Source organism: Serinus canaria, chromosome 2 (assembly GCF_022539315.1).
Source record: "Serinus canaria isolate serCan28SL12 chromosome 2, serCan2020, whole genome shotgun sequence".
Classification (NCBI taxonomy): Eukaryota; Metazoa; Chordata; class Aves; order Passeriformes; family Fringillidae; genus Serinus; species Serinus canaria.
The window spans coordinates 98,702,727-98,726,077 of NC_066315.1; the positions used below are offsets into that span (position 1 = coordinate 98,702,727).

The window sequence follows — 23,351 nt, forward strand, 5'->3', positions numbered from 1 at the left end:
TTCAATCCTTGACCTTCACAGATGCAGGGCCAACCACCAGGAAGTTCTGCTGCTTGTCATAGGACAGCTGGACCACTCAGAGCAATACACCCACAAATTATTCCATAGACAAGGGATCTGTGCTAGCTGGAAGAAGGGAGACATTGGTGATAAGTGCTGTAAATCCAAGAAAAGTTCAGAGACAAGAGGAACTGGTCTCCCAGCTTCCAATGAATACTCAAATTACTGAGCCACTGTGGGAAAGAGACACACCTCCATCACTTACTTGTGAATGCCTACTATGACACAGGGAGTTACTGATGGAGATGAGGTGTCAGGGTAGGCAGAATTTCATTCTTTTATGAAAAGGTCTCAGGAATTTATGAAATGTGTGTTAAGGTGGGCTTAGATAATGGTCTGAACTCCACTGAAAAAGCTTCCTTCTCAAAAAATAGATGCATGTTTTTGAAAGGAACCAAATACACATTACAGGAAAAAGAAAAAGAAAGCACTTGGTGAAGATAGTCAGAAATCTGTCAGTACCTCTGAAGCACCCTGGCGTGAAACAGAGCTTTCTGAAGGCCACAAGCACCCCTCCTGAAATGTGGAAGAAAACAACAAAAAAAGAAAAATTAATAATTCACATCACCATTCTGCCTCATTATCACAGCAGTTATCTTCTAAGGACTGGCTCCAGGAGCCAGGATTGTCTTCAGGAGCCAAACAAGCAACATCCCACCCCCCCTTCTTTACAAAACATCAGCAAAGAGTCAAGCTTGGTCCATTTTGCAAGTGCCTAGATGTCATCCACAGCACCCAGCCCCACAGGCCATAAGGATGCATCAAGCTGGGGGTGTCTGAGAGTGTGGCAATGCATGGAGATGACAGGAGACACCTCAGCACCTGTGTGCTGAGCAGGTACCTGACACCTCCCAAACCAGCACGGGTGGCAGGTCTGACAAAGGTCTGCCAGCCAGGATCCCGATTACACAGCACAGGCAAAACAGCTCACAACAAAACCTGGCGTCTGTAATCTCAGTGAAGTGACAGACACACTAAACCCAGGGATAATCTGGTCAAAAGTGCCAGTTGCCCAATTCCCACCATAAACAGTAGTTAAAGCAGCTGAGGTTTCAGCCACTTTTTCAACCACTTCTCCAACCATCTTCTCAGGTCAAAATATTTCCTCTCTCATGCCTTGAAATGTTGTTCTGACATTGTACCAGCACTCAGGGCAGAATAAAGGGGTGAAGAACAGTATGTCAATAAGGAAAAATAGCTTAAGGTGTATAATGATTTTTCTTCTCAATTAATGGTATGGAGTAGCAGTAACTCCTGCAGTGAATTTATTTTATTGAAAAATTTTGAAGCTGAAAAGGACATATCAGAGCAGCTCTAAAGCACAGAACTTTAATTTTGGTGCACAAAGAGAAAATCAAAACATTGATAGTCAAGACTATTTTCTTGATGTTAATTCAAGTTTTACATACATAAGAAATTTCAGGAACTGGAAGGAAAACACATACTGTCCCCAAAAGCATTACCATGTATAGACTGCCTCCAAATCTTACTGTACTGCTTCTTCTCACCATAGCATCTTTCAACATATTTCAGAAGTAAAAATAGACCCAACTAGATGTTCCTCATGACACTCAGAGACCAAATGCCGTCTGTGATCTTGTCAGGAGAGTCCACTGCAGAGAAAAGCTGCTCTAACAGGACTCTCCCACAGGATTCAGCTGCTAAGGGAAATGCTCTGAATAGCAAAGCTGGAACACTTCTCTTCTGTAGCTTTAGAGAGCAAAGACAGAGAGCGGCTGACAATTGCAATTATTTACAACTTCATTCCCCTTTGCAAAGACATGAAAGACAAATCTTATGCAGAGTGGCTTATTTCAGTGCCTAGATGTGGTTCTGCCAGTTGAAGAAATCCTAACTGTGGAACGATATACATATTTGTGCACACTTCTCTTGCCATTCCTTCAGCACCCAGGTGCCCTCATTTTGAAATATCAGAGGGTATGTTTGCATAATTAAAGGCAATCAGGTTATCAGCAGTTGACCCAAAGGGCTCCGAACCCGTTGCAACTGTTTGTAAAACATATTAGTCAAAGCTAAAGTTCTCCATTAACTGCTCCTGAGTTACAGGCTCAGAACAGAAGAAAAAAAAGGCAAAACCAACAAGCCAGCCCAGAAAGAAATAATATCTACCTCCACCACTCATATGACTTGAACTCCCTTATGAAAAGGAGCTGCTGATGAGGATGTGGGAACGACTTCCATTCTAGGGCCCATCTCCCCAAAGGCAAGAGGGGAAGATGAGCAGAGAGAGATAGTGCAGCATATGGAGAAAAACTCCTTGCATGGAGATAGAACAGGATGTGCTTGCTGAGCCAAGACTCCCAGATCTGCCACCAGCCATGCCTAACAGAAATAACTTGTTAGAAGAGAGGAGTTGCCTGTTACTTCTATCGCTGATGCCTGAATCCCAGAACAGTCAGAGGCCCCGCCTGGAGCACTGCAGCTGCTACAGGGATCCCACTGAGTGTAACCAGGGCACTGGGATAGTCACACCTAGATGAGACCAAAGGAGCCCAAAGCTCTCCCCACTCAGGACTAACTACTTGAGAAGGCAAACAGCTTGGGATGCAGTTGAACTCTGGGCTATGAGATCCTTAGGATGCAAGGATATGTAACAATGTCTTTCCTGTGACAGTATGTCCTACACCTCACCTGTAGCTCCTTCCTTCCCTAAGGTTTCCCCCAGAGAGAGCAGCAGACTGAATAAATGATTTGGCAGCAGCCAACCCCCAGCAAGATCTCTATCCCAGGAGCCAGAAGAACTTCCCAAGCAGATGGCTGGGTAACACGTGCTCAGCATGCCCACACTTGGAAAACACCAGGCTCAAACACGTGCAGACCAACCCCATGGCTGGTCCAATGACACAGCACAGAATCCTCTCCTCACCAAGGCCAGACTAACTGATCCAACAGAGAATTTCTGTCCTCCTGAAATCGCTGCATCTACCACAGGAGACTTTCTACCTTCTTTTCTGAGTCTTTATTTAAGGGAAACTCCCCTTTCCCTGCACTGGGTAGATACCACCTAACCCTAGGCTTGGTGCCCATCAGCTCCACTGATCTTGGGGTGATGGGAAGAGGTGGAGATGAGAACAAAGTGCTGCATAAGAAAAATATCCCCATGACTACACCCCTCCAACCTGAGACACAGATTTAGGAAATAACGTGCTGAGATCACCCTGACCAATCTGGGGTGACATACTGAGGGAAAGTGTTAGATCTTGCTCTCTGCTTGTCCCGGTGCTTACAGACCTTCCTTTGAAAGTCTGTAAGCACAGGGACAAGCAGAGAGCAAGATCTAACCTAAAATGCTTCCCCTGTGTTCATATCAGTGAAAATCAGATGAGAACTGACAGCATTTGTATTTATATTAGGGATTTGTACAAGCAGTTATCAGGTATGTGCAAATAAGGTTAAACCTGAGCAAATGCAATTTACCCATATTTTGATGAGGGCAATACCTCATTTACCTGCTTCTTATAGACTGTCAATAGCTAAGCCACCTCAACGTGCTCCTTGTTCAAGAGACTGCAGGCACAAGCTTCAATAATTAAAACAAGGAGAGAAAGCTTATGCATTCATTCCCTATACTGTATTCATTTTTAACACTGCTGGGCTTTGGAATGAAAATCCTAGCACTTACCAAGAACACCAAGGAAGAAAAATCACAGGGATCCACCTATGGCTTTTGCTGACCATTGCCATTTTTTGATTTCACCATAATTTACAGAAATTAACTTTGTGATTAGGTTTTGAAATAGCAGCATCATTTAATAAATCCAGCTGAGTGATTACTTAATTATCTCATGGTGATGATTATTTAACTCAATATTTTGAGCTTAGGAGATTCCATAAGCCTAGGATAATTTGCTATTTCATATTTTACAAAGCTTTAGAGCCTCCAGAATTAAACAGTGTAAGAATATGACTTTTTTAGAACATTTTTAAACACTGAAGCACACACTGTCATCCAACTGCCTTAGCTGAGCTTCAGCCCATTGACAGCCTGCAGGAAAGACATTTACCAGAAGAATGATTTTTAACTCAGGAGAAATTACAGGTAAAAATTTACACTCAGCAAAAAGTTTTCCTCAAACTGTAATAAAGCAAAAGGATCCCTGTGCTTGTTAAAGCTGGGATAGAGTTAATTTCTTTCACAGCAGCAAGCACGGGGCCATGTCTTGGATTTGTGAGGAAAACAGTATTGACAACCCAGGGATATTTTCATTATTGCTGAATTGTCTTTACACAGAGTCAGGGCCTTTTCTGCTCCTCACCTCATCCCACCAGCAAGGAGGCTGGGATGGCACAAGGTTGGCCCCACTGACCAAAGGGACATTCCAGACCACATGGCATCATAATCAGTACGTAGAGCCTGGGGAAGAAGAAGGAAAGGGGGACTTTGGGAGCAAGAGCATTTGCCTTTGCAAGTCACTGTTACACACCATGGAGCACCAAAGCCCTGGAAATGGATGGACACGTGCCTGTCCCTGGGCAGTGGTGAATGAACTCCTTGTTTTGCTCTCCCTATGAAACTTCCTCATCCTAGCCCACGAGTTCTCACTTTTACCCTCCCAATTCTCTACCCCAGCCTGCTGGGAACAAGTGGCTGTGTGGTGCTTAGTTGCCAGCTGGGGTTAAACCATGACAATCCCATATAATCCAAACTTTTCTTTTTTTGCTGACTGTTAAGGAGATTTACAGGCTTTCTCCACTATTAAGTTTCTGTGAAATAGAACTCTGCCTGAAATTATGTTTTCTGAGAAACACAAGTCAGTTTTCCACTTTCTAAAATGCACTGAAATTATTAAAAAGGTCCCTCTTTTCTCCTTAACACATATTTTTATGTGTTATAAAAACATATTTTTGTTTTATTTTTATACAAAAATGTACATGCACACACAAATCCCCACATTTCTTTTGCAAGTGAGATGTTCCAGATAGCAGTGTAGTTTCTGATTTTGGCCCTAGGTGGTACATTACACCACACTAAAGCAGCAGCTTGCTGAAAACACTCCAGGAAGGCACAGGGGCTCATTCCTCCCAGTACCTTTCTGGGTGACACAGACCACCACAGCTTGGAAGATAACAACAAACACAAACAAAACAAACTATTGTGCTGTGCCCAACAGAATGGTGATATTCCAGCAGGATTGCTTGTTCATTTAAAAGCAATTCCTCAAGGGCAGGAGAGGTGATGCTGTCTAACAGAGCAGCGCACGGTAATAAGGAGAAGTACTAGAGAATTTCAGAGAGTGCCAAATCTCTCACACGTAATCTGCCTCCCTGCACTTACTGCAATTACTCCTGTTACTTAATGCTCTAAAACTTTTATTTCCCCAACTTCACAGCACTTCATCACTTCAAGTAATCTTCATTTCATTCAACTGAAGGGAGTAAGTACTATTATCCTTCCTCCTTTGTTTGGAGATGAAGCAAGTTGCCCAAGGTGACACACTGAGTCAGGTGCCACCCAAAGCCAGCGCTCCTCGCTCTAGTCCTACCTGCAGATCTCCTGGACAATCCTGCCCTTATTAAACATATGACTTTACTGTGGGAGACTTCAAAGAGCAGCAGCCAAGCTGGCTGTCCCTCTTGGCAACACTCCCTGAGGAGAGGCAAGCCCATGTCCTTCAAGGAGACAGCAGGAGAATACAGTGCACATCCAGCCCTTGCCAAACGATGACTGGGGCAAACAAAAAGATTTGGCAAAGCAGGGTGGTCTACAGCACTCACACCCTCTCCTGGCTGTAGACTGGGTTCTTGTTCCCTGTGGGATTTTCTTTCCTTTGCACATGTCAGTAAGAAAATGAGAATGAGTGGCCTAGGGACACCAGCAGGGAACAGACAGAATAATGCCAATGCCAGTAGGAAATAATTTAAAAGATCAGCAGGAAAGACTAACATTTGAAATAATGACAAATCCCTGAGCTGTCAATATTATTGACTATTTTCTGTCACCCTCCTGACGTTTCCTTTTTATTCTGAAATAGCTGGTACAGGGCAGAGGGGAGCGTTTTTTAAAGCTGTGCTCCTGGAGCTCGGCATCCAGGACTGGCATTCCCAATGCAGGTTTAATGCAAGCTGAGCAGCCTGAGCAGCAAAGCTGCCCTCGGTGCTGGGAGGCAGGGACTGGTCAGGGTGAGCATCTTGGGTGATGGATGCAGGGATTTGCTGCCAGGAGTAGGCCTGGGGCAGTACAAGTGCTCAGCACTCATTCAACATCTACTTTATAAAAGAAGACAATGCAAAGACACCAGGACAGGGAAAAGGAATGAAATTAGGAATGTCAGAAGCTCATTAAGTACCTCTCTGTAAGTCAGTTAATCTCTTTCCCCTCAATGTCCCCGTGGAAATCGCTGGTGATGACATTAAGAGTTAATCATCGGGAAGCAAGATTTATATTTGTTTTGTCCCAGCAAACAGCAGAGTGCCACAGCAGCAGCTCAGCTGCAGCTACCTGCATTCCAGCAGGACACTTCTGGTTACCAGCACGAGTGCCCTCCCAATACCAGGTCAACAAAGGCACAGCCAGCAACACTGCAACACAGATCTCCCCTGGGGTATCACACACACACACCCTGTGCACACATGTGCCCTTCCAAGGCTGCCACATGGCTCTGCTCCAAAATCCCCCAGCACTGCCAGGAGCATCAGTTGCTCCCACACCAGAGGTTCTGCTGTTTCAAAGTGAAGCAGCCCCACGGCAAGCTCCTGGTGTACTCCACACCCTACAGCTTTTGTATCCCTCTAAGGTGTTCGACAACCCTTGGCTTGCTCCCAGCTGTGAAGCCCAACACTGCTGATGGATAAGCCAGCAGCAGGGAACGTTCAATATTTTATCCACTGTGATACAGACACTGCTCAGCACCTTGCAGGCTCACTCCAGGCTACTGCTCATGCCAACATGTTTATTGCTCAGCATCTTTCCACCTCTCATAATTAGGACCCCAAAACTTTTATTTCTACTAATGTAAAAACAGGGCTGGAATGCTTAATGGCCTCGCTAGGACAGGGCAGGCAGCATCCTCAGCACTGCAGCAGAAGCGCCCACTGCTCGTGAGCACTCAGCGTTTGTCCTGCCCTTGGCTGTGATCTGCTGAAGGCCTTAGCCCAATAACCAAGGTAATAAAATACCAAAGACCAGGGGAAAGACTGGAAGATGATACTCCAGAGAAAAGAAAAAAAAAAAATATAAAGATGAACAAAAAACTGTATTTACAGAACAGGCACGTAACAACAGCATTTAGCATGCACTTGCTGAAGAGCAGCCTTTTTTTCCTATGACTGGTCCTTTTTCTGCCCTTCATACATTACTTCAAATGTTAACACTTGTGACTGCAGTGATTTCATCTTGCTAATATTCTAATTTCTGACTTGGCCGGAAAGTTGAAATTCTCACTATCATCCTCTTTTATTTTTGTTTTATTTGAGGGTGGGGTTTTTGTTTGTTTGGTGGGGTTTTTTGTGGAGTTTTTTTTTGGGGGGGGGTGGTTGAATAACCATGAAGAAGTTCAACCTGAAAAAGTAATCCACTAATATCTTTCATTTCATTACTTCTGATGCCTAACCCATGAGTTTTAGATGTGTAAGGCTGGTAATAAAGGCAGCAGGTAATTTAGCTGATCCCTCCTATTACACTCTGTAGAAGAACCAGAATAAGAGAGATCACTTGTTCAATAGCTGGGCTTTACAAGGCCAGAAACCTGTGCAGTTCAGCCACCACTTAGCTGGTAGAAGGCATGACTATCTAGAAACAGGACAGGCTTAAAGAAAAAGGAAACTGAAGGTGACAAAAGGACCAAAAAAAAAAAAAAGTCCCATCTGAACAGGAAAGGCTGGATTCTATAATTTGATACACCTCTGCTACCTCAGTTACATGAAAGGGTGTTCACTTCAGAACTACCCAACAGACAAATAATTTGCTTTACCATCTTCTTTCAAGAAACATGTCTGAATTTCCTCTATTTCCATTCACTGTTTCTCTCCCAAAAAACAAAAAGACTTAAGTCACAATAATGTTTTCTTCAGACATTAGTGGTTAACAAACATTTATATTTGTTTTCAGAGTCTACACATCATTAAAAAATGTTCCCTTGCAAGAAAATCCACTTGGATAGCATGTGAACACAGAACAAGGTGTGCCTGGCACAATAAATGAATTTTAGAAGTGTATAACCTGCATCTCACCACTCACACTATCTATTATCTTGTGCAAGCCATTCCACTGTGGACAATGAGAACAGACTGGTCATTTGCAGTTTCTCACCACAGAGCACTTTAGTTTTCTGACCCTCATTCTCTGCACATTGCTTTTAAGGTTTGCACTGCACAGCCAGTTTCTGTCAGAATTTCCTTCTAACACCTGACACAAAAGAAAACTCAAAGTTTTTGACATCTGAACTCAGAGACCTGTAAATCCCCATTCTCCATAAGTATGACCTTCTTCTAAGAAGAGATGCAGCTTATCAGAAATTCAGATGAGTAATAGTGATGACAAATCTATACCAAAGGCTTTCAGAGGAATTAGTAACTGGTTCTTGCCATCCCCTCATCAATTCCCATGAAGTGCTCACTTGGCTGTGATTATCATTACTTTTAATGGTGACATCAAACTGAAACTGAGTCAGTGTTTTAAAAATGATTTAAGGTCAGTTCTGGGTACTAAAGCAGCTCTCAAGTCCCTGCACATTCTTCTTCACAAGAAGGCAAAGTTTTCTCCCTTGTGCCCAAGAGAAAAAAAACAAAAAACACTGGCTCTGATAACAGACACTAGTAATGAACCATACAAAGGAAATAATGGGTTATTTCATGCATTTGACAGCTTACTACAGTTTAAAAAGATTTGTGAAGATGAAAATGCATTTCATTTATCTCAAACTATTTCACTTTAGGCATCTCTAGCAATTATAGCTAACATTTTTCAGACAAAATTGAGGGTCTTGAATTACAGTGTCCATTTCAAAGCAACATTCAAATTAATCTAGTCAATTTTTCCAGTCCTCAAGCCCATGAGGTTAAGGTTTGACAAGTTCCAGTTTCATCTGTAACCAAATTAGAGCTAACCATTCGTACACTACCGAAATGCCAGGCAATGAGACAGCCTCTCCTTGAGGAGTCAGCTCCTTTCCTCCCCCTGCAGCCTCCAAGGAAAGAGCAATTCACCCCAAAATGGCACAGGTGATGTACTAAGAGAGAGCTTTGGGAACCCTGCATTGCCACACTGTACAGCTTTCAGGAGGGAGCTGCCAATTGCCAGGGGGCAGCTCCACAGCAGCCCTGTGGCATCTCTGCCTCCCCTGCTGAAATCTAACCATAATAAAGAAGCAAAAGCAAAAAGCTAGCAATTAGTGTTCAGCCAGAGCAGTCCCCTGAGGCCTCTCACCATTACCTTGGCAGCTCCCTAAGGAGCACAAAGAGGGAAGAAACATAAGACTGGAATGGATAGAAAGGTGAGACTGTGGTGTTAGACCTGGTGTAAATCATTATGATCACATGTCTCAGTTACAATCCCGCTTTTTTTTGACCACAAAAGGAAGCTGCGAACTCAGCACTGTTACCAGGAATTCAGTGCATCAAAAGGTGACTTCATAAATGGCCCCTTGGCCACCACAGTCAGCAAAGAGGCCAAGGGCACCTCTCTGGGAAAAGCAGATCAGAAGGAAGGACCTCTCTGCATCACCACAGGACGCTGCACGGCTTGTGGGGGATATCCCAAGGTCAGGGACACATTGTGCTTAACCCTCATAAGGGAGCAGAGCATCCCACAGCAAACTCCTGGCTCACAAGGAAAATTAGGTGTTCATTTACTGTTGGGTTGACTAAACACACTTTAAACAAGTGCTGACTGAGATTCCATCCCAAGCCTTTGACTCAGTAACAACACATCTTAAGCACACCAGGTCCTCAGAGAGATGCTTTTTCTAGCCTCTTCTTGCTGTTTTAGTGAAACAAACATTTTCCTAGAGCCTTACTGGGACAGGGGTTTTGATCCAGCAAACAGCCATGGCAGCTTCACAAAACAGTAACAGAGATAAAACCCGGGGTATCAGACAATATATGGAAAGTCATAACAACATGTATTTCAAATCTTTGCACACCAGCTAATCTCCATTCATTCCCCTTCCACACTCCCCTCTCAAATTACAGCAGCAGCAAACACAATGTCCCATCTAAGCCTCCAAATGCAAAATGAATATAGGTTACATCAAACATAGCAGGGTCTAAAAATAATTGAAGACAGAGTACCTTAAATTTGTGTTCCAAATTTGTTTTCTACTGACAAATACAATTTTGGCAAAAGACCTAACTATAGGGAGTATTAAAAGTCATATCAGAAGTTTTTTCCAGCAGCTTCCTGTACCAGAGCTCTTTGGGAGGCTTTGCTGCAGGCCCATCCAGCCCAAGGAAAAGGAGTTTGGTGCAAGGGGCTCACACTCACCGTCTGCAGAGTTTCCTCCTGTCTTCTGCTTTGGCTCTGTCGGTTGATAAAGGAGCGTGTCGAGAGTTTGTAATGGTTCAACAAGCAGATGATCACTACCACCATAACAGTTATAACCACGATTATAATGATTATTTGAACAAACTCCAGTTCAGCTAAAACAAAGAAAAAAAGAGGAAAATGTGTCATCAACAGACAGAAGGTTAACCATCAAAGCAACAACCTGAAAAGACCCTCAATATCTCTCTGAGACTGATCTGGCTTGAGATAGGCTTGCTGTCCATTCTGCAAAGTTTCATGATGAAAGCTGTTCTAATAAGTATGAAAATTATTTCATTTTTGCCAGAGCAAATTGATCAGCATCAGTGGCTGTAGGTCAAACTAAGAAGCTTCTTGGTGATCCTTCTCTGCAGTCACCATAGGAAATAAACTCTTCAACATAAACACCACAGATGAACCTTTTGGACAAAACAATTTCACTGAACAAAAAAAAAAAAATCAAAGAAACCTCTTACATGTAAACCCCATTCTATTTTAACAGCCACCTGTAGTACCAGTAGAGTCCAGAGGGCTCCATAAGCTTCAAAGCCCGAGAGGAATCAGGACACTGATTATCTAGTACACTACCCTTAATTTTTTTATCAAGTAAAGAGCATGAGAGCTATTTAACTAGAATGGAAAACCTTAAGCCTATTGAATCTACACGCAGTGTCTTTTTCAATTACCACCTTCTCTCCAACTAGTGTAATGCTAACTTTTCCAGGCCTTTCCCAGTCAGGTAAAAAATCTAAAAAGAGCTCTGGTACTCTAAAACAAGAGATGTTCCACCAGGGATAAAAATGAAACCAGGGCCCTGGCTGTTGCAAGAGATACAATTACAATGAACTCCGTCAGAACCCATCACCTTATCTGAAGCCCTGCCTAAACCACAAATATTAAGTATATTTAGAAATGAGTCACTCTTGCACCCTTTTGGCTATACTGGAGCAGCAAGGATGAGCAATGTAAGGGGAAAAATTGCCCTTTGCAGTTACCTAGTAGATGATATTTCTATGGAAACTGCATTGCTCACAGGGGATGCTCTCATCTTGAAAGACAACTCCAGTTAATGGGAGGAGGTCTTTGGTTGCTAGGCTGGTAGAAAAAGCAAAGAAGCAGCCCAAGTTGCTCAGTTTTAGTACTTTCCAAAAGGGCACTACTTTTTGGATCAAAAACATGAACTTTGGGGAACCGATACTAAATTTCCATTTTAAAAAGTTAACGAGGAAAGAGAGATGCCATATGAAAATGAAAGCACAGAACATATATCAGAAAACAAGCCCCTTCCCCCACCCCCCAAATCTTTAATTTGTATCCATGCTCAGCTTTCTGTGTGACAGCAGAACACTTGTGCAGACACAACACAACTGTGAAGATGATATAGGAAAACACCACTCAAACATAAAACCCAAGATGAACCTGCAGTGGGCCTAAAGGAAACCCAAGGCTGTTTCATTATTCTAAGACCTCTTGCAAACAAAACGTCAGACTACAGGAGCTGCAAGCATGCTGGTGTCCAGCGGGGGCTGGTGCCAAGGTCCAGCTGTCTGTCACAAGCTACCAGCAGGCACAGCCACAGCACCAAACTGCACAGGGTTTGCAATCCTCTCCTGAGGAGTAACTAAGCCTACTTAAGGCTAAGGAAAGAGTAAATGGCAAAAATACGTCTATCACTTTATCACTCTTCGCTGTTAAGTACTTCCCACTCATCATTTAGACCACCAGCGTTTTCAAAGAATTTGGTTAGTCAGTGCTTTGTGTTCTGCTTTTGCTATCAACCCCACACAGGGCAGCAAGCTTTCTTTTTTCCCTCTCTTGCGACACTGGAAGCTAACAATGTCAGCACCAAAAGATCAAAAAGCCGGAAGAACAGAATTAATTAAAAAATAAACCCACCCAAACCACAGTTAAGTTAAAAGTCTCGGTTTTTCTTGGCTCAGAAACACAGAACACAGACTTTACACAGCTGACAACTTCTGCAATTCACGTTCTGCGGCTACTGAAGTATTAAAGGGTTTCTTTAGCCAAACTTTTTTTAGGTCCATGTCACACTTTAAACTGGAAATTGAGCTAAAGGGCAACATGCAAAACAACCAATGTTTATTTAAGCTTTCCTAGAATGCACAGATCACTAGAATGACATGTTACTTCTCTATCTGCCAAGGACACGTTCTTCTAAATTTATCAAGACCCCTGCATTTCAGTGGCAAGGGACAGTACCTCTCCCTTAGAGATGAGTGATTTGGTCTGTGAGCACTTCCCGTGGGACGGAATAATTTGAAAACGTTTGATTAAAATATGGCCATACAATAAAGAAAATAAAAACCACAGCACACAGCTGTGAGCACATGGGATTGCCCACATTCAGTTTATATTGTAAACACCAAACTGCAACAGAACACCTTACTGATGTTCAAGAGATTTCCTCAATGGAAAGCACGGGGGAAAAAAAAAGGTAATTTTAAATCCCTTCTTCCTCCTGAGTGACATTCCTGCTGCTCGTGGGGTTATTAGCGGTAAAACGCAAAGGCAGACTGCAGCAGCAGCAGGCTGTACTTGCTGGCACTGATCGAGGCCATTTAAATAGTTCCTAGCGGCTGCTGACAGGCACTGGGTCACTCCGGCCCCCATCACGTCCCCAGCCCAGCACCTGCCAGGCGTGAAGGGCCACTGCCTTCCAGACAGGCATCTCCTCCTCCCCACTTTTCCCATAAATTGACTGGGAAAGAAACCGGGCAAAGCTTCAAGAAGAGAAATGTTTTGGTTTTACGATCCTAAGCCTGTCGCACTCGCATACATCCGTTTCTTTACGCGGAAGAAACAACGCTTCTAATAAAAATTCTTCAGGGGAAAAAAAACCTAAAACCAAACACAACGTTTCAGGGTAAACGCCCAACACGGAAAAGGCAACACGCTGAATCAAATTATCCTCTCAGAAGAGCTTGAAAAGAGAGACAGAATTTACAAGCCTACCAGCAATCACACCAGACCGTCACCCCGAACCTCCCCCCGCTGCTCCGCCGGCGAGCGCTCCGGGCTCTGCGGTGCCCCGGGCCGCATCCCGCGGTCCCTGCCCCTGCGGACCTCTGCGCCGGTACCTCTTTCCAACAACAGGTCTTTTAACCGCGCATCCTTCACCGCTGTCCTGTTAAGCCGCTCACTGGACATGCTCGCCTCCGCCGGGCGGGGGGCTCAAGCCGCTCCGCCAGCCCCCGCGGCGGGCACCGCATCCCCGGCAGCCCCGGGCTCCATCCAGCGAGGAGACACGGTCAGGGAGGCTGCCAGGGCGCCTCCCGCCCGCGCCTGTGCCGGCGCTCGGAGCGCGGCTGCCGCCCCGCAGCCGCCGCCGCCGGAGCGGGCGGGCACGGCCAGCACCGGCCGCTCCCGCCCCGCCGTGCCCCGGCCGCGCGTGTGCGCGCACGCACGGACACCAGGGTCCCGCCGGGCTCCGCGCCCGGGGCGGAACGAGTTAAAAAAAAAAAAAAATTAAAATCGAAAATTCCAAACCACAACAACAACAACAAAAAGAAAAAAAAAAGAAAAAAACCCCAGTCGACCGGCGAGAACAAAAAGAAGGGAAAGGCGCTGCCCCGCTGGTGGGCGAGCCCCGCGAGGAGACGCGGAGCGCAGACAGGGAAGGAAGGAGGGATGCGGGAAGGTCCGTACCTGACCCGCGCCGCCGCCGCTCTTTAAGCCCGGCCCGGCGCGGCGCGCTCGGGGCGCCCCGGCTCCGCCGCCTGCCCGGCCCGCCCGCGCCTGCGCCGCGCCCGCGCCGCCCCCGCGCACGTGCCCGCGCCCCGCCCCGCCCCGCCCGCCGCGACGGGACCGCGCCGGGCCGGAGGCGCTCCCGGCCCAGGGCGCTTCACAGGGAACCGGCAGCCAAATCTCGCCCCCGGCGTCACACCGACAGCGAGAGGGATCCCCGGATCCTCCCAGCTGCGCGGCCGCCGGTTCCTTATCCGAAGTTTCACGGGCACTCTTGTGTGTAAAATATTTGGGAGTCGCGTCCTGGAGCTATACCCTAAAACCATAACCATCAGAAGGAACAATGCCTGTAACTTCAAGTTAAAAAAATAAAACAAAACCTAAAGAAGGAGGGGAAAGAAGAACACCAGGCTTCAGCCGCATGTCTATTTCTTTGGCAGAACTCCCAGCTCCAGCAGTGAGTGCTGCCTTCCTCTGAAGCCTGTGCCTGCCAGTGAACCCCTCCGCAGTCCCTGAACCCCTGTGCCTGCCCCTAAACTCCTCTGCCTATCCCAGAACTCCTCTGCCTATCCCAGAACCCCTGTGCCTGCCCCTAAACTCCTCTGCCTATCCCAGAAACCCTGTGCTTATGCCTCAACCCCTGTGGCCTCCCTGAACCCCCGTGCCTGCCCCAGGCACCTTTCTGGCTGATGAACGCTGCCAAAAGGGTTCCTCATCCCGCTCCCCACCTGTGCTCACACTCAGCACCACAATGGAGGCCAGCAGCAAGGACTTAGGGCTGTCCCTGTTGCCACTGTGCCTAGGAGCAGCACAGTCCCACAGCATCTCTGCCGTGTTAGGAAGCACCATCAGCACTGTGTCCCTCAAGTCCCAGGATATTCCTTCTATACTGGCTTCACATTCATGGCCAAGATTCCTCCCGTTCCTGGTTACTTCTGTGGATTATGGTGGCATCCCCAAAGCACTGAATGAGACCAGGGTGTTTATGTGAGCAAGAAAAGTGAGTTCACCCTCTGGTCCACACCTGGCCAGGGCCTTGGAGCTCCTGAGAGCAGAGGAGATGGGCTGCAGCCCTGGGGAGGCTCCATGCCCCTCTCCAGCTGTCTGTGGCTGGCTCAGATCAGCTCAGCTCAGCTCACAGCAGCACTGCTCTCCCCCACACACAGCACAGGCCCCCAGGACACGCTGGCACTGACCGTGGAGGCAGACCCACTGCTGCCCACGCCTCTCATGTTTGTAAATCTCATGCACCAGCTTCAAACAAAAAGATGCCCTAACTCAAAGTCAAAGGGCAAAAGCCAGGAGGGGAAAGAGGCTGAGAGGAGTGGTCCTGCTTGCTGTCACCTATCAAGCTAGCACTATGAAGAGCCAGGGGGTTAAAAATATTAGGGAGACATATCCTGCTATATATATCCACAGCACACAGCAGGGCCCCTCTCCTGGTTACAGGCTATCCCCACTGTCTGGATTTATTAAACTGTTGTTGACGTTTAGCTTGATACTGCAAGGTCTAAGGCCTCAATCCAAACACAACAGTCAACCTGGGGGACAGTGATTGTGGACTGTAAATAAATATCCTTTGAGAGTTCCTAGAAGAGCAGAATGAGTGTCAATAGAATGCTTTTGTGCAAGTGGAGTATTAACCAAGTACAGCACTGTTACCAGGAGAGATAAGTAATTCAGTACAGACAGCAGATATGGAGTGCCTTCAAAATTATAATCTGATTGTCCTTAAACTACTTTGAAGACAATTAATTCAACAGACCAGACTTCTGAACATGGCTGTTGTATGGGCATACCCACTCAATGTGTACAGAGCTGCTGCTGAGGCCAATTACCTTCCTGTTGCAAACTCTTTGTTTTCAAGGACATTGTAAGATAAAGTTTCTGACCAAAGACTGACCTACATACATCATTCCCCAACCTCGTGTTTAAAATGAGAAGCTAGCTTCAGATGAGTGCAGTTTAAAGACTACAAAGAAAGCAGAAAACAAATAAAATTAATATATTGGCATCAATGCTTGTCCTTTCCTTTACTCATACAACTGAACTGTAGATGTTTAGAGTCTTCAGTTTCTGACAAGCATTAACCCATGACATAAAATAATTGCTTTAGCAAGACTGGGGACTCAGCACATAGATTGGAACAAACACACTTTACTTCCTCTCTAGCCCAATACCCACCAACTATTATTGTGCAAGTGCTGGCACAATGACTGCAAAATGACTACAGACTTCTGCGAAAAGCATCCTCAAGAACGTCCTCAGAACAATATTTGGCTCATCACCTGTTTATTAAGAATTTATCACAAACTTTTTAATGTGAATCAAGCCCTGTGCCAGAGAACCCATATAAGCTTCTCTGTCAACAAGAATGGGGGAGCAGCTTCCTGCTAAAATTCCAAGTAGCAGGTTCCACCATGACCTCTGGGCAGGACGGCTGCTCTGGCGTCAGGGTTGAAGCTCCTTAAGCAGGTTCTGGCACAGAGTCATAATGCTTCTCCACAGGCCATTACAAGCCTAGCATATTAATGATAAAACCAAGGGCTAGTTAAACTTGGTAACAGGTGAAATTTTATGAAGGACATGTTCACTGATCTGTCTCCTCAGATCATTACTGAGCAAACTAAAGACTCATTCTGGAACCCACAAGAACAAAACCTGAAATTTTTATTTTACTGCTAGTAAAGATGTTAATCTCTTTGCACTTAATCTCAAGTGCAAAGAAACAGTCATGCTTTGGTGAACAAAACTGCACAGATACTACTTTCTCAATATGAGAAGTATTTTGCATTTCTGCTACTTCTCCCTTTTTTTTTTCTCTGATACTCCAAAGACATTATTGACTGTGGGCAGGTTCTTGGCTAGTTGTGATACTTTGAAAAGTAAGAGAAAACCTGCAGTCTTCAAACTGGACAATAAGGGGGGGGGGTTCCTTCTGCCTGCAGCCAGCCCCTTGGGGTCACTCACTTGGGGAGCCTGGAGAGGCTGGGTGTGGATGCAGAGGTGCTTCCCCCTCCCTGCACTGTCAAGCAACTTCAAGGCTTCAAGCAACTGCAGATGCACCCACTGAATGCCCCATGCTCCCACCTCTCAAACTGCCTCCACCTGGGGGAAATTTTCACCTTTCTGATTAAATCTGGAGTTTGTCAGAAAAAGACAGAGGAACAGCACCGACCGAGGGAAAGAAAAAGTGCATTTCTCATAGGCAGTGAACTCAAGTAACTAACTTGTATCCAGATGTATTATGTTGTGTTTAATGTGATTAGGTGCAAGGAACAAGCAGATGGGAGCACAGGGGAGAGATTAGCAACACAACCCAAAAGAAGTAAAGTTGGTGGAGAGAAGAAGACAGTATTTAAGGCCTCTAAATTAACTCCCTGTTAAAGCTGTTCTTTATTCTGCAGTAATAAGGAGGATTAGGAAATTCAAGCAGTCCTTCATGTGCATAGTTAGTTGCACAGCCTGAGCGATCCCTGTGCTGGCTACGCATGCAGTGGTTTGTTTTCCTCTGCTGGAAGGAGGGTTCAATCAGGGACACTGAATTATAACATGCTGATTTAAAAGTAATCACTGTTTCAGACCTGACTAGCACTGGCTCTGTTTACGCTGGCGAGTGAGAAAATCTACTTATGAATTATCCCCACTGCAATTCTATTAGTCCTCACATGTTGGCTCGACATAGGCAATTTACAGTCGCCTGTTCCAGTAGGGTTAAATGGTACAGTGAGCATAATGCCCTGGCCCTGCTTACCCTGCAGATCACACTGCTGGTAATTTGGATGCTCCCCTGCCACTGCTGAAAAACAGGTACAGAATTTCCTGGTGCTGATGCTTGAGGAACGAGAAGCTCTGGGCAGGGAAAGGCAGCTGTAAATATGAGGAAGATAATCAACCCAGACTATTCCGACCAGGAAAACATCTCCAAGGGGACAAAGTCACTGGGTGTCTGAGAACCAAAATTTCCCACCATTAGGGTGAGTATTATGATACAGTGGCTTCCATGTGTTTTAGTCATTGGCTACTTCAATCTTCCATTTCATTCTGTCCAAAATTAGTGAATAAAATCAGCTGCGCTGAAAATACTGCACCTCCTTCCACCCTTAGTTTTGATCACATTCCACAGCTTTTGTCACGTTTTGAGCTCAAATCAACTAAGTGTAAAAATGAGCTATTTAAGGAAGAGAAAAGGCAAGAAAGGATCCCAGTATTGTTTGTTTGGGGTTTTTAAAATTCGGTTATTATTCAGAGCTCTCCCAGCAGTACTTGCAGTTAGTACCTGGTACTGGATTCTGTGGAGTCTCTGGTTGCAGCATGACTACCCTGCCTAAGCTCCCTGTGGTTTCCAGGCAATTCCCAGCAAGTACAGGAAAGAATCATCCCTCATTATTAATATTTTTTTTTTCTGTTCAAGCAGGAGCTAGAAGAAATGCACTAAGCACCACATTAAAAAGCTGAGAGATCACATCATGCATTATCCTGCCATAGGAATGGATGAAAGTTAAATGAGGGATAGAATTACCATGGATGCTAGAATTAAGCATATGCAAAAATCCACCTCCAACACAAAACTGAAAGCCCTGCTGTAGAAGTATAGGTTGCTAAATAAGCTATTAGTGGTATTTTAGACACACAAAGAACGTTCATTCTTCCACTAAGGAACATACTTCAGTTACAGAGAGTCTCCTGCCAGGTGGATTATTCGCTCCATAAATTTCAATTGCCAGCAAACTCCCTGGCATCCAGGAAAAGAAAACAAGGGCCACTCGACTGCAGGTTAACAGACTATCAAATATTTTAGTAGTTTCTGACTAAGGTGTATGCAAAGACTTCAAAAAGCTGGACAGTGCAGAAACATCACAAGGAAACCCAGCAATCCTGGTCTAAAAAAAACATAATCTCAGGGCAAGACAGAACAGAGATAAGAAGGGAAAGCAAAACCAGGATTACAATACAGTACTAAAAATACAAGTAGAATGTGAAGAGCTGTATTTTATTTCTAACATTAATATAATCAACTGGTTTAAAGATATAAAGCTCTGCCTCACTGATGGTGCTGCCTTGTACCTGAAAGTAAAGGATGAAGAGAGAACCTGGAAAAAGTATCTGAAGACATATGGGGAACAAAGGAAATCAACCGAATGTTGCATTCTGAGGTCAGTGATGACATAAAAATAATGCTTTTAAAGAACTACAATGCCAATATAAGCTAGTGTTAACATTTAAAAGTGGGCAAAGGAAAGACTTTAATATTGGTAAATGAATCTACATTCAAAACAAAGGAATTTGTTTTCTTTCATCCTGCAGTTTTCTTATCATTTGTCTTGCAGCATTTACATACATGCTGTCTGGATGTGTAATCATAAGGGAAATTAACCCTGGATAACCCCATGCTGCAGCACGTTTACAGAAATTGCTCTAGAGAAAACAGCTCTAGGAATAAAATGAGGGATGTTCAAACCATCGGAAATCAAGTGAGTCACAGACACGATAGGTCTGAAGGATGGGAAAAATCTCTTTATGAGAACATGCCATTAAACATTACAATCAAGCATAAAATTGCTCTGCCACAGTATTTTGTTTTATTTGCATTGTTAAATTTTTTCTCCTAACAATAATGGATAGTTTATAGCACTAATGATTTATACAAAAGGAGCTGTGTAAATGCATCCCAAATGGGCGCCTTCTTTCTTAAGAGCCACAGACTCAGTTTCCTTCAGCTTGATCACAGATCGGTGACTCACACAGATTTCACATCTGCCTCAGGATACAATGGCGCAGCTTCTAACGAGGTTTCACGATGGATTAAGCTCCCATGGTGCAAGAGAGGTGTAAAAACTTATGCCAGTTTAGAAAAGCACACTGCATTTCCACCAATTGCCATGGTGGAAGAACTACAGAGGCTCTGCCATTAACAACTGTTACCACATTGCTAAGTCCATTACTTCTGGCTTCTGCAAGCCCACTTAAAATAAAAAAAAAAATACATGACTGGCATACAATTTGCGTATGTCCATGCACAGAAACACAAATTTTCCCCAATAAATCAATGTAATCGATCACATGTATAAATAAATCACATAAATACGAGTATTTACATGTGTCTTCAAAACACATTCACCTCATTTGCAGTGCACCCTCAAAAGAGGCGAGGATTGAGATTTTTGGCGGGCAAAATGATTTGGATTTGCTCTAGTTTATGACCTGCTTTATGATATAACAGAGCAGTCTATTCCCACTCCACACTATTCCAAAACAGTAAAGTCAGGCTCCCTCAAATCAGAAACCATAAGAGTGACATAAAACATCCCTGTGGGATCCACCTGGATCTTATCTTTCCAGAATGTCCTTGACCTTTATGTCAAAATTAAGGTATTCATTCATGTTTGATTCCAGCAGCTGAAGCATTAAGAAAATCATTTAATTTAAGGCAAAATCTTGAGAAAGAACAACACTGGGAATAAGAATCAGAATCCAGTCAGGATCTCTTAGGCCAGCAAGAATGAGAATAACTGCAGATAAGAAGTACTCTGGTCATGGGGAAGTATCAGGAAGTTTGTAACGCACTTCTTTTCTGACTAATGGCCTAAGTGAGTGTGTGGACAATAATCTTCAAGCAGGAGATGTGAGGAGGAAATAGGAGAAGAAGTCCACAGAGAATGTCAGTTGTCAGATGCTTCCTGCAGTTTTTCCATAACCACTTATCAGGAGCCAGTTTTAACGCATCATCACAGGCATTCCTCAGCAAGCAGCAGCGTTTCTGTCACTTCCTTCAGACTGGAAAAGGAGTAAGACTTCCCAAAAATACATCTTCTAGAAAAGAGGAAATTAAGCGAGCAAGCTCAGCACTCAATGGGAATGGGATACCTCACTGCTACTTGTGAAAAGCAGACCTCTGAGTAAACCAGCAGCGAAACGACAACCACACTGCAAAAGCTACCAGGATATTTTTACCACAGCAGAATATGTTATCTTTTCATTTTGTAGAAAGGCAATAAAAATTCATAAGATTCATGCTCTGCATTTAAAGAGAAAAGCTTGGTAATACAGCATTCAGACCACATGGTTTTTAACATTACCATGAATGGTCTAAGTTCTTCAATCTTCTGACATGTTCACAGGGATGGTGTTTACATTGACTTGTTCGTAGTACATCATATCACATTTTAATGATTCGGTTCACTCTGACAAAAGGAAACATCTGCCATAATTTTTTTCTTTCGTGAACTTTATCACAATTAAAAATCTGACGTTTCACCAGCCTGTGTGCCAACTGAGAAGAACGCCAAGTTCGGCACTTCCCGATACATACAAATGAGTGCGGCATGAACAGCTAGTACCAACAGCACCAAGCCATCACTGACTTGTCAGTTCTCACCACAAAAGAGAAGAAAGATCACAGTTTGTGGGCAATAGTTTTATAATCTTGATCTGGTTTCCATATGACAGAGTGCAAGAGAGAGAAAGCAAAAAAAAAAAAAAAAGAAAAGATAAAAAAGACCGTTTTGCACGTTTTGCAGCTCTGTGTGATGACAACATAAGATTTCTATGTCTTGCCCTATTGCAGCCAGAAAAATATTAAAACAGCATGTCAAAACTGGCATCGCTTCTAAAAATGATTTCCAAACATTGCTTGATGGACAGCACCCTAGCAACTCGATACAAAGCTTAAATCTGCATCTATTTTACATAAAATGAGACCGATCCGACCCAAGGCAATGACAGTATTCTCATTTTCAGCAGAATTAATGGTGTCTACAAACTCAAGCCACTTCTGAGACACTACACGTGACAGGAAGGCAGCTTGACCATTTACCATGAGTGCCCTGTGTAACTTCTGTATTTTTAGGCAGTTTAAATTACACTGTCATTTCAGGATGGAAGCCAAGAGCCAGGAGCAAAACCAGCAGCCATGCAGTGCTAGCTCATACATGGAGTAGCAGAGTCCCACTCTACTGTGATGTTACTGAGCCCAGGCAGTCGGGGGGAGGGATGTTTCTGAACAGAATCCAGGACAGAGCTGGGGTCTCTGTGATGGCTGAGAGGTGTTTTCTAACACTGCTGCTCCATCCATTTTTTCCCTGTAGCCCTAACATAATATTGGATCAGGTAGGATACAATTAAACTTGAAGTGTCTCATAGGAGGACTGTAGGTACCAAGAAAGGAAAAATGACGCTGTATACAGAATATACAAGACTGTATATAAAGTATGGCATAGATGCATAGGGAGATGCATCATCTTGTATCTATGAGATCAGACTGAGACTGAGTTTCTCTCCTTAACTCTGTCACAGACCTGTTAGTAACCTAAGGCAAGTCCTCTCAGCACTTCTTGCCTGTCATCTCCATTCTTTTCTCTCTTGGTACCACAGCAGCACCTACGCAGCACTTCCACAGAGCACGGCCTCACTCACCTCAGCCTTCACACGCTGTCCACTGCCAGTGCCATATGTCATTTGGGCTGCTAAGCCGCTTTTGAAGATGATATGTGAGCATCAAAATCACAAAGATGCATTTTCAAAATCTGCCCAGTGGTAAGTGGATGTGTGCCTTTTCCCAGCTAGCAAAAGGCTGGTCCCAAGGGACCGCAATGGTATTTTTCTGTGTGTGACAGCAAAAAAACCCAAAATTTGCTTGAAATCTTACCAGATGCACTGGGAAATGATAGCTAATGCATCTTACAGTTGGTTGGCTGGTATTTTTGGATGGGAGGCTGCATGGCAAACTACTTCATCCTGTATTCCCACTCTGTACAACTGCACATCCGACATTGTACTGACTCACCGGTAGCATTTTTGTGCAGCCCACTAAAGAGATAACACTACACCCCATTTGGGTGGGGCAAGGCTTTCTGGGTGAACTGACTTGTTGGAGAGGAAGTTTTGAGGGTAAGACACTTGTTTTCATGGTCACAGAGAAACGGTGATCTCCTGTACGTGCATGCGGAGCAGGAAAAACACATCCACTCCCTCTCACTTCTCCATGTTACCCCGTTGGGGCAGCAAAACTACTGATGCTTCACATTTGGTGCAGCCCTAATTTTTAATATAAAACGTGGTTTTTCATTAGGATTAAGGTAAATGGTTAAAACCAAATAAATCCAAG

At 44.4% G+C, this 23,351-nt stretch overlaps 1 protein-coding gene across 7 annotated transcripts in view; it reads right to left on the reverse strand.

Moving 5' to 3' along the window:
• The window catches only part of LDLRAD4 (low density lipoprotein receptor class A domain containing 4), a 313,571-nt gene that overhangs the window by 1,880 nt on the left and 288,340 nt on the right, over positions 1-23,351 (reverse strand). For 3 of the 7 annotated variants that reach the window (XM_050970348.1, XM_050970346.1, XM_030241646.2), the window contains 2 exons: positions 10,502-10,656; positions 523-576 (listed from right to left, as the gene is read on the reverse strand). In XM_050970348.1, the coding sequence (XP_050826305.1) occupies positions 523-576; positions 10,502-10,656 (209 nt within the window). Of the gene's footprint in view, positions 1-522; positions 577-10,501; positions 10,657-13,638; positions 14,292-23,351 lie in introns of those variants that run through there. The other 4 variants (XM_030241660.2, XM_018908482.3, XM_018908487.3 and 1 more) reach the window with 4 other exon arrangements.